Here is a 12,078-nt window from a genome sequence, read left to right as displayed (position 1 = left end):
TCACTAGTACGAACCCAGAAAAGGAGTGCAGAAATGCTGACAAACTCTAGCTGGAGAATTGTTCCGAGCCAGGGGTGGCAGGAAGGAAAATGATGTTCTTTTTCGGGCCCTCAACCACCCAATAACTGGAATGCATGTTTGGGCTGGCTGGCTTCAGCGTCCTTGAATATGCAAACTCGAATTTCCGCACTCTGCTGTGTTCGATGACTATCAGGTTGATTGTACAAAGTGAGCTGGGTTTTGTAAGAGTTTTGCTGAACAATTCCCCTGCCTTGCTACCAACTTGGTTACAGTTGCTTAAATACTGTAGCTATTCCTGCCTCTGTGGCCTCCAGGGCTAAAGTGGGACAAGGCTGGTATTTTTGGTGATGAGGAAATCCTTTTAAGGGAGGTTTGGTGGTGACTGAACTGGGACACAGGTCGGAGCAAGGATCCCATCAGCGAACCAGGGGCCATCGCGGGTCTGGTTCTGGGGTCTCCCTTCTCCCATCCCTATCTCGCTAGGCGCGGCGGGAAGCTTACAAGTAGCTGCTGCCCCTGGACATTTTCACTGCCTGTTCCCCAGAGGGGGGCACTAGGGAGCCGGCGCCTCAGGAACAGGGACCCACGCGGGAAGGTCGAGCTCGCCCGGTGAGGTCACGGTTGCCATGGCTTCGGGCAGTGACGCGCGTCCGCACGTGATGCGCGGTTGCCATGGCGCCGGGCGCCCGGCGGCGCGGGAGCCCCGCCTCCTGGAGTGACGTCTGTCGGCAACCCCCCTCTTTCGGCCCCCCCCCGCCCCCCCCCCCCCCCCGCCCGGCCCCCCGCGGCCCCGGAGGTTTCACTGCACAACAAGATGGCGGCGGCGGCGGCGGCGGCGAGCGGAGCTGGCGGGGTTGCCGTGGCCGGAGCAGGGGGAGCCGGGCCGGCCGGCCGCCTGCTGCCTCCGCCCGCCGCGGGGCCCCCAGCAGCCCCCGCCGCAGTGCCCCCGGCCGCCGACTCGCCGCGTCCTACAGCTCCGGCCTCCCGCGGGTCGATGGCCGCTCGCATCGGCTACTACGAGGTCGACCGCACCATCGGCAAGGGCAACTTCGCTGTGGTCAAGCGGGCCACGCACCTCGTCACCAAGGCCAAGGTAGTGGCGCTGGGGACCGCGCGGCTGCGGGCTGCGCTGCCCGGGGTGGGGGGGCGTTGCAGGGCGGCGGGGCCAGGGGAGTCCGCAATTCCCCGGGGCTCGGGTCAGGGTCAGCAGTGGGGACCGGTGCCGGCGGGAGAAGGCAGAGACCTCCGAGCGGAGGGGTTCCGGAAGAGGGGGCACCGGGAACTCAGCAGCTGGACACCGAAGAGGTCCCCAGGGCTGTGCGCAGGGTCCGAGGGGGGGGTGACTGGAAAGGAGGCGTTGGAACTCTCAGGGGGCCGGCGGACTGCACGCCAGGAAGACTCCGGAACCAGCAATTAGGAAACCATCAGAATGAGGGCAGGGGCATATGAAATGTGGACCACAGGATGGGGGAGACGCGCAAACTGACTGCCTCAGCCTTCCCAGGACGGCTGGGGCATGGACTGAGGGTATGCGGTGGGTGCAAGGCACCGGGAGATAAGAAGGACCTGGCACCTATACCAGAGGAAGGAATCCACGTTTGATTATTTAAGACTGGTAGATGGTGTCAGTTGGAAGCCCAAAGGAGTATACTTGATTTTTTGGAGGAGGCAGTGAAGAAAACGGGGAAATCAGGGGAAAACTAGAATGGGACCCATGACCAGATGTCCCAAGGGTCAGGGCTTCTGGTGGCACTAGCTAACCAAGGGTTAAACAATTTAGGATAGATGGTTTGCTGGTTATTTTTACTTGTCAGAGGGTCTGGAATTGTGGGCTTTATAGAGCTCGGGGTGGGCTTTTCAGTAGGGAAGGGAACCGTGGGATTGACACTACAGAATTATACTCATTTGGCCCTTTGGTTCCCAAGGGATTTGAGGAGCTGTAGTAGTGAAATTGGCCAAGGTCAGTTAGAAAACCATGTATGTATACGCATACAATATATATATTTAACGAAACAGAGGTAGCAGTTTTACATATCTTTCTTCATTGAGAGTATCTAGGAATTATTTAGTTTTGATGGAACCCACAAAGCCCATTTGAATTCCCAATTCTTTGCTCAATACCTCACTTAAATGGGTACTTTTAATGTAGTCATTCATTACATTTAAAACAGTAGCTTGAGTTTTTCTTCAGCCTGGCTAATGAAAAACCTTTACCACTTATGCGGCTTCCTACCGGAGACACACGACTCCCCTCACCTTCTCACCCTGGCCGCTGTTTATCTTAGCCTACCTTGTTTTGGCTTTTATGGCAGTCACTTAGTGCCAGAAGCCTAGTGACTTATCTGGGCCCCTGTCTCCTGCTTATTGGCAACCTGAAAGTTCCTTTCCTTGCCTCTCTCTGTCAAAGACGACAAGGGGCCCTTCTTCCGAGGGTGGCTGGGTGGGCGGTGGCGGTGGAGGAGTGATTGGTCAGTTTCACTTCCTCTGGTGGGACCCCTTCAAGCCTTTTTGTCAGTTTTTACCAGAAGGCCTCAAGTCTTCCGAGCCCAGTGACATACTCAAGTGCGCCCCTCCTGTTGCAGTCCCTCAGACCCGCAGCTGTAGTTTGAGCCTGCACCTCCTTACCCCCTATAGTGTGTTTACAGTTGCCCAAGTCAGACTTGTGTTTGCAAACAGAATGCCTCTGTTTCTTGTTTTCTCTCCCCCTCTGCTTCTGTAATTATTTTGCTCTGACCTCTGGGAAATGGACTCCACAAACATAATTGGTTGTCTGGGCTATGTTCTCTATGATTTAAAGAAATTTGAATCTTTATATATTGATTAAAAAAAAATCTATGACAAGCTGAGTTGAGTGTCTTATAAACGTAATTGCAAACGGTTGATTCTTGGCTTTATATATAAAAGGGACATTTCTGTTTTCAGTAGTCAGCAAAGCCAGTGCCTAATTATGGTTGGTCTGGCTGCTTTCTAGTGTGTGTGTGTGTGTGTGTGTGTATTTCAGTTTTTCTCTGAGACCTTGGTATCCTTTAGGACTGCAGCCTTTACAGCGTTGGCTTGTTTATAGACTGGTGTCACTGTTTATGTTGGTTTTTATCTTTGATCGTTTGTGGTGTGCAGTTATGCAATTCCTATGTATGGAAATATTCAGACTTGAATGAGGCTGAAACGGCTGGGACAATGAGTTGCATGTGTGGAAGAGACCACACCAGCATTTGTTTGTGCTTCTGTAGCAGTGTGCTCCAGTTCCAAGTGCCATATCTTTTTGCTACTTAAGTGACTCTGACGGGAGCGAAGCTCGATTCACAAGGAGCTGTCACGTGCTCAGGGTGCTCCATGGGCATCTTTTGGCCTGTTCCCTGCTTATCTGAATACATTTTGGAAAGGGTCCTTCAACACTGACAGCTGAGATGTGCCTGGCAGCTGCTGACAGACGCCAGGATGGCCTATTAAGGGCATGGCTTGGTTATATAATGGCAGGGAAGGTACCTAGGTACCAGAAGCTGCTGGGGCTGCTGTTACTCAGGAAGCCAGGCTTTTCTGCAGTGTTTATCATCTGCAGTCAGGTCAAATCGAGGCAAACAATTGTTTTTCTTCCCTGTCTCTTTCTACAGTAGGTTATTTATTTGATCCTTTAAAGGTGTATGCTTTATTTTTTCTTTCTGTTTCCTTCTTTATGTCACCAAATGGTTTGAGATTTTCTTCTAACGGTGCATAAAAACCAGACACAGGTAACAATGACGATGCCTGTGTCAGCAGAAGGAGGTTAGGCAGTGGACATTGTCTGTACATGGGGGAACTATTTGTGAACCCCTCTTCCTACATGACCCACTCCAAGGACTAAGAAGCTAAAGCAAACTTCATTTATTGACTAAGCTACCGTACTCTGTCCAACAATAAGAGAAGCTGGCCCCAGTCCAGACAACTTCCCAGAGTAGGACCCAGGAGCAAATAAAATAATGAAAAGAAAAGGAACCGAAGGGGGGGCGCGCCCGCCCCCCCGCTCTTTTTTCTTGTGGTTGTTGGGATCTTTGCAGCATGGCTTCCAGGTGCTGAGTCTTGACGTCCCAGCCTCTGCAGTGCTGCCAGCCAGTGTCGCTGCAGAAGGCGCCCAGGAGCCACAGGCCCTGGGCAGCAGCTCACCCTGCTTTTGTCCTACCTACTTTGATTTCCTTTTTAAAAATTTCTTTTGAGACACATTGCCCAAGGTTCTCTGTCTTTTTGGTAGAACATTATAAAGTATTAAGATTTTTTTTTTTAAATACATCCCTCCCTCCCCCATTACTTACAGTCTGTTTCCTGTGTCTAATTGTACCTTGGAGCTAGCTGGATGAAGGAACGAAGAATAGCTACATTCTGTGTATTTTAGGAAAGCTTTTGGCCAAATATTTGTAAGCTGTTATTTCAGCATGTATCCATCAGTCGCCTGTCAGTGGTTTGTGGTGAGAGCTCTGGCTTTGCCTAGAACTGCCTGGTTTGAGTCCTCTGCTGGTTAAGACTGGGGCGGTGCTGGGCCCTAAATACTGGCTAAACCTCTCTGTGCTTGGATCTCTTCATCTACAATGGGATGACAGCAGCACTCACCCCACAGCTTCAGTGTTGGGCAGATTAACTGCGGTGTGCAATGCAGCTCAGGCAGTGCTGGCACAGAAGGAGTAGGTAAGAAATGTCGTCATTTTCTTCAGGGCCTGTCAGTCAGGCGAGTAAGACTGGCTAGTCCCTCTTTTTTTTTTTTTTTTTTCATTTTACACTCTGGGAAGAGCTATTGACCTCAAGTGCCATTGATTCTGGATAGAGAGACACAAGCTGGCTAAACCTCTCTGTGCTTGGATCTCACACTTTCATGGGGGGGTAGGGGGAGTGGGGGTGGGGTGGGAGACCAGTTTGCTACTATTTCAGGTGCTGCTTTGAGATTCTTCCCTGTGATACTCTGTCGTCAGAGCTGGTCTGGAACTCTTGGTGACCTTCTTGCCTCAGATCCCTTGGTGTTGGGGTTATAGACACGAGCCACCACATTGGGCTATGAAGTTTATGCAGGACAGTTTTTCATTTAACTTGATTTTCTTTTATCTTTAATTATTTTTTTTAACAAGAGACTTATCTGATAAAACATTGGCTTTGGCTTTTGCTAAAAATGTTTATTTATTAGCAGTGAAGGGGATTGAACTCAGTTACAGGAGTATTTGTACCACAGATACATATTCTCAACCCTCTTGTTTGTCCCCCCTTCCCTTCCAAGATGTTCTGTGTAGCTCAGGCTAGCCTGGAACTCCCTGTGTAGCCCACAGATGCCTTGAATTTAAAACCTCTCTTCTATCTCCGTTCTTCAGATGTTGGATTCTAGGTTTGTACTATGCTATATGGCTTTTTCCTTTCTTACTTTAAAAATTATCTTCAAATTAACTAATTAATTTAAGTGTATGGTATTTTGTTGGCATGGCTGCCTCTGAACCACCTGCAGCTGATGCCCCTGGAGGCTAGACGATGACAGAGTTCAAGGCCAGCCTGGTCTACAGAGTGAGTTCTAGGATAGCCTGGGCTATACAGAGAAACCCTGTCTCAAAAAACAAACAAATTTTTTTTTAATTTTCTATTTTGTAACTAATTCTTGTCATACTGATGATGGAACAATTTTTTTTGCATGCAATAGTTTCTTTAGAGATTCACTTACAATTCTGTGGCGAATATGAAAAATGTTACTACACATTTGCAGCCAGGCTTAGCAGCATATGCCTGCAATCCTAGCACATGGGAGGCTGAGGCACTTTGAGTTCAAGGCCAGTTTGAGGTTCATAGTGAGAGCTTGTCACAGAGAAACAAAATCAGACCCCTCCCCCCACCTCTTATCTACCACCCCAAAACAAAATATATTTGCACTTTGCTTTTGTGTACAGGGTGTGATAGTTAGAAGGGTTAGCTTCTAGCTTTGTCGAGTGCTTCTATCCCCACCCTCCCTCCCCGCAGGAAAGCAGTCTACCATTGAGGATGTATCATCAGTTCAGGATTTTAAAATTGATATGTGTCACAGAGAAAACATTTTGCCCTGAATCCTCATTCCAAAGCTTATCAGTGTGCATGACTGCAGACTCAGTTCATGGAGACTCAAAGCCTGGCTTCTGTCTGCCTTTGAAGAGGAGTCCGGTGAAGCAGACGAACACACGAATGTGCCCTATAGAAAGCAGGAGCAGGGTCATTAGGAAAAGGAGAGAGGAAAGAAATCCAGAGCAGCTTTTGCATGTCTACAGTAGGGATGACAGTCCCAGCCCTAGACCACTTAGAGATGATTGTTAAAGGAAGACTGGTGCCTTTGTCCCTTGTGATGGGGTCACCTCTTTGCTTGACCTGTGAGGTGCTAAGGCCAGGTAGGGCTAGCCTTTGCCGAGTCAGAGCCCCAATATTCCACTTTCAGCATCGAAGATGTTTATTTTAACATTCTGACGTTGGTGCCAACTCCCTAGAAAGTCATAGATCTGGCTCGAGCTGGAGGTGTCCAGACCAGTTGTCTCTGGGCCAGAAATGCTGTTTCATTTTCCAAGCATCAGTCTGGCTAGTGTTTTTTAGTGCATGGCTTAAAAGAGCAAAATCCATGCTCTGAAAATAAAAAGCAATGTTCTTTATTTACAAGAGGCCCAGAAGTTGTGAAAGGTACCTAAGACATTTCTGCCATGAGTGGGCTCTTCTCCATAGCCATTCATTCATTCATTCATTCATTCATTCAGGAAGGTTGTTTGATGGGCTCCAGCTTTGGAATACACTACTGAAAAAGGGACACATACAAACAAAACAAAGCAAGCAAACAAAACCCAGTTGGAATATACTTTCATTTATTTTGAAATAAGTCAAGAGATAAATCCCACCTCCAGGAGGGATTAACAGCTCCACCACACACAGCTGGAATTTACTTTTTAATTCCAAACAAAACAAAGCAAACAAAAAACCCAGTGCCAGCTGGGCACTGGTGGCACATGCTTTGGATCCCAGTGCTCTGGAGACAGCAGATCTCGCTTGATTTGGAGGCTAACCTGGTCTACACAGGAATTCTAGGACAGCCAGGGCTACACAGAGAAATCCTGTCTCAGAAAACCAAAACCAAATCAAACCACCACCACCACCACAACGAAAAGCACTCCTCAGGACCATAGAGAAAACGAGTGGGCTGGAGACTGGGGAAGTTTGTAACTTCAGATAGGCCGTGGAGAGCAAGATGGAGCTGTAGCAGAGACCTGAATGGTGAGGAAAATCCAGCCATGAACGATCGAGAAGACAGAACATTCGTAGCAGGAGGAATGGCAAGTGTGTAGATCCTGGAAAGAACCATCCAAAGCTTAGAGCCAAGGCCGTGTGCTCATGCCTCAGTAGGCAGAGATAGATGGTAAAGACAAGTTCAAACAGGGATGAGGGCTGGCTTCTGCAGGCCTTCTAGTATACAGTGTGGATTGGCTGTGACCAGGAGGTTTTACGTCAGAGAGCAGCACAGCAGACTGTGGATAACCTCTGAAAACCCATGCTGATTATTTTATGGCTAAGAGGAAAAAGCAAACCAATCTATCTACTTACTTATCTCTTGAGGCAGGGGAGGTGAGCATTTAACAGCATAGATTCCCTTCACTGTTAGAGAATGCCATACGTGTTGCGTACTAACATGATCCTTGTTGAATTTATTGGGCACAAGAGGACAACACCATCATGCACCTATCAGGCAGTTTCCCGGTCCCTCTTATTTCAGAGTAACCCCCTTATTTGTGTATTGGTAGAGTTGGCGTGTTCCACGAATGACTTATGCTAGTGTCCAGAGCATATATAGTCTCCTGGGCTCTTGTCCTTGCGTAGTACATCACTGCTGACTAGAGAGCCTCGGCCGTCTGGGACGAATGAGCTGGAAAGCCCTGTGTTTAACCTGTTCAGAGTGGACTCTCTTCAGCTAGCGAGGAACTGTTGCATGGGCCATCACAAGGTTATTTCTAGCAAGTGTGTGACCCTTGGGACACAAAGACTCTACCACTCAAAACTGAGCCTTCCAGGAGGTAGGAGTCAGCAGGGTGTGGCACACACCTGTCATCCCAGCCCTTTGCAGGTGGAGGGAGGGAGATAAGGAAGGAGTTGAAGGCTCTGCTGTGAGTGGATTGCAGGCAAATCCAAGTTTAAATCTAAAAGAAAAATAGGAATCAGATTGTGAGCACGTCACTACATTTCTCAGAGAATCAATAGGAAGGGAAAGAGACCCCATTGCCTCTTTAGATTTGTCCGTGTGGGCAGGGCTTGCTCAGATGGGGAATTTTGGTTAAAGTTAAGTTAGGTTTTGATTAAGAAGTTCTGCCCAGTGTCAGCTCTAACACCTGCTCGCCAGCAGCCTTCTTTCTTACAGCAGCTCCTGCAAATGTGCTTGTCTAGGTTCCCGTGTTCCTTTTTACCTTTTCTCTCTCTCCTCCTCTCCCTCCCTTCCTTTTCTTCTTGAGAGGTATGTTCTCACTACATAGCTGTGTCCTTACGAGACCTGCTCAGTCAGATGTATACCTTAGGTACAGGTGGGGCTGACAACCCTTTATCCAGAGTTCCTCTTAATCTGGCTCTAATTTCTGGTTTGAGGGCCATCTACACATGCTCCATCACTGTCCTCAGCTATCAGGTGACAGCTGCATACACATTCACTACATATGCCAGGCTAGCCCGGACTTGTGGTGATCCTCTTGCCTCTGCCTCCTGTGTACAGCGTTTATAGGTGTGGCCACCATAGCCAGTTTATGAGTGGTAGGTACTGAATCCAAGGCTTTCCATAGAGAGAGTAATATAGGCCTGACTGTCTTTTAGCTTACTATATAGACCAGGCTGGCCTCACAGAGATCTGCCTGCCTCTGCTTCCTGAGTGCCAGTATTAAAGGCATTTGCTACCATGCCTGTCAGCCTGCCTTCCTCTAGCACCCAGGACCAGCAGCCTAGCACACATTTGGAAAATAGAAATAGGGCCTGGCTGAGATGGCTCAGTGCATAAAGTTCTCGCTGTGCAAGTGTGAGGACTGAATCTGTATCTGGTGCTCCCAGAGCACGGTGACCTCGTGCCGGGAGCAGAGGTGGGGCTCAGTAACTAGCGAGCCTGGACCGATTGCTCCAGGTTCTGTGAGAAACCCTGTCTATAAAAAGTAAGCTGGAGGGGCTGGAGAGATGGCTCAGTGGTTAAGAATGCTTCCTGCTCTTCTGGAGGACCTGGGTTTGGTTCCCAGCACTCAGATCAGGTGGCTTCTGGGGATCTGACACCTTCCACAGGCATCTTCACACTTGTGCCATGTGTTCACACAGGCACACATGTATGAATACAAACAATAAAAGAAAATATTAAAAAAAAAACATAAAAAGCCGGGCAGTGGTGGCACACGCCTTTTATCCCAGCACTTGGGAGGCAGAGGCAGGCGGATTTCTGAGTTCGAGGCCAGCCTGGTCTACAGAGTGAGTTCCAGGACAGCCAGGACTACACAGAGAAACTCTGTCTTGAAAAACCAAAAAAAAAAAAAAAAAAAAAAGGCCGAAAAAGATAAAAATCAGGGTCTGTTATATTTTCTATTTTTTGGGGTTCTAAATTACACGTATGGTGTGTGTGTATGTTTGTTTGTGTGTGTGTGTGTGTGTGTGTATCTGTATATATGTGTGTGTGTGCCTGTTCATGTCTCAGTGTGTAATGGAAGTCAGAATGTTCTTCTGGGAGGTCTCTCCTTCTACCCTGTGATTCTGGGGATGGGATGGGATGGAATGCAGGTTGATGGGCCCAGCAAGCCCTTACTTGTTCAGCCAGGTCTCTGACCTTCATGTATTCATATGCCCAGACTGTCCTTGAACTTACCAGGTCTGAGTGATCCCCTCCATCAAGCCTCCTGAAAGCTGGGGCTGTAAGCATGCATCACCCTTCCAGGAGGACTCCCTCATGCATTGTTCTGTGGAATGCAAGGTTAGGGCTCAGACCCAGGGCCTGTTGGACACTTGGCAAACAGTGCCACAGAGCAGCACCCGCAACCCTATGCAATGGAAAGCTCTTTCAAATCCCAGCTGCATGGGGGTTACTTCCTTTAGTTTATACCCCAGATATGGTCAGTATGGTCAGCCAGCGCCTCCAGCTTTCCCCTTCTGCTTTGAGGTGCTTCTCTCTGTCAGGCTGTGGTCTCTTCCTGAAAGAACTTCAGACTTCTTGTTCTTTTCTTTATAACTATGTGATCCAATTTAAGAAACCAAACCAAACAAGACAAAACCCCTCAATTTTTCATCACTGGCCAGTAATCTTTGTTTGTTTAGTTGGTCTTAGCTGTTTATGAATTAATTCAACTAGTATTCCTTCTGCCATGTATATGGAGAAAGTAGCAGCTATTGGTACAAGAAGTTATGTTTTATTATTTGCAGCGTAGACAAGTGGTTAAGTTAAAGGAGCATTTGAATACTTGTCGCGTGTGTTTTCAAAATGGACGGAGGACGAGCAGCCGAGTTCAGCTCAGTTTATTCCTTTACCTCAAGCACAGTCTATTTTTACTGTGCCTCTCTCTTCTACCACCTTCCCCTTTTCTTCTGCTCACAAAAATAACATTGTGCTCCTGGAACAACTTTGGAGAAAATCAGGAAATTATGAAGAAGCAGACAGGAAAATGTCATCCATAATTCTGCCACCCAGAGGCGGTAGTTATTGATACTGTAAAATACTCATGACAGCCAAGGGATTGAAAACTAGTTAGGGTCCTGCCTCTCCTGCCTTGTTGCTTCCTCTCTGACCCTCTTTGTCCTGTCAGTGGGAGCCAGTCATAAGCATCAGCCTTATTGGGCATAGAGTTGGGAGACATGACTATTGTTTTATTTGTTTGTTTTGAGCCTTTTCCACAGTTTTTTATTTCATAATTTTTAATTTTTTTTTTTTAAATGTGGCAACTGATTGGCACCTGAGTCTTTGGACTGTTTTTGATCTTTTGCTTTACATGGATTGTTAAAAATGAAATTACTAGACCAGAGAGCACACGTGTTTGTGAGACACCGCATGCTTATATATTGCCACATTGCTTTCCAGAAAGATTGCACCAGGCTTAGCCTTGGCAGCAGTGAGTGAGAAGGCCCCCCAGCAGCCAGCAGCTCTGCCTGGCTGGCTGACTTGGGCCCTCTGCCTGCATTGCCTGTAGACACAGTCCTCAGATGTACCACTGGTCGGAAGAGGAGTTGCTCGCCCCTGTAGCTTCTCAGAGCCAGATTTGTGGATCTAACCTTCTTCCCCTGGCTGCTCATGATCCCCCTCTGTCTAGACCTCTCACAGAGGGCCATGAAGGCAAGAAGAGGACTTTTGAAGGAGAAACAGAGTTAGCATCACAGAGGCAGGCTGTTTGTTGACGACCTGAACCTTTTTGTTCCTCTTTGTTACTTACTTACTTTTGAGACAAGTTCTCATTATGTAGTTTACACTGATCTCAAACCCAAGCTCTCCTGCCTTAATCTACAGGTATGGGCCATGGTGTCCAGCTTTGGTTTCTGTATCATTTTTATTATTTTTATTACTCACGTGTTTTGAATGTTAGGTCTGAACAAAATCCATCCATTATCATTGGTGTGCTTCCCCTTCCTCAATGTATGTGTAGTGCTGAGGACCAAATCCAAAGCCTGGAAGTGCTAGGCAAGTGTGTACCACGAAGGTACGTTCAGCCACTGGTACCACTTAAACTAAAAAAAAAAAAAGATGCTAAAAGATACTTATTTTTATATTCAGGCAGTGGTGGTACACTCCTTTAACCTCAGCACTTGAGAGGCAGAGGTGGGAAGATGTCTGAGTTCGAGGCTAGCCTGGACTACAGAATGAGTTCCAGTACAGCCAGGGCTACACAGAGAAACCTTGTCTTTTGTTTTGTTTTGTTTTTGGAGACAGGAATTCTCTGTGTAGCCCTGGCTGTCCTGGAACTCACTCTGTAGACCAGGCTAGCCTCGAACTCTCGAACTCAGAAATCCGCCTGCCTCTGCCTCCCAAGTGCTGGGATTAAAGGCGTGCGCCACCACCGCCCGGCGAGAAACCCTGTCTTGAAAAACAAAACAACAAGGAAAAAACCAAAC

At 47.9% G+C, this 12,078-nt stretch overlaps 1 protein-coding gene across 1 annotated transcript in view; it reads left to right on the top strand.

Moving 5' to 3' along the window:
* The first annotated feature begins 828 nt into the window (after positions 1–828).
* Positions 829–12,078, top strand: part of Sik3 (SIK family kinase 3) — a 213,389-nt gene continuing 202,139 nt past the window's right edge. The window contains exon 1 of the mRNA XM_028783636.1: positions 829–1,114. Coding sequence (XP_028639469.1) covers positions 836–1,114 — 279 coding nt within the window. The 5' untranslated portion in view covers positions 829–835. The remainder of the gene's footprint in view (positions 1,115–12,078) is intronic.

Source organism: Grammomys surdaster, unplaced genomic scaffold (assembly GCF_004785775.1).
Source record: "Grammomys surdaster isolate TR1022 unplaced genomic scaffold, NIH_TR_1.0 1164, whole genome shotgun sequence".
NCBI classification, from domain to species: domain Eukaryota; kingdom Metazoa; phylum Chordata; class Mammalia; order Rodentia; family Muridae; genus Grammomys; species Grammomys surdaster.
The sequence above is the reverse complement of the archived record's forward strand: the minus strand, read 5'-3'. Positions and strand labels throughout refer to the sequence as shown.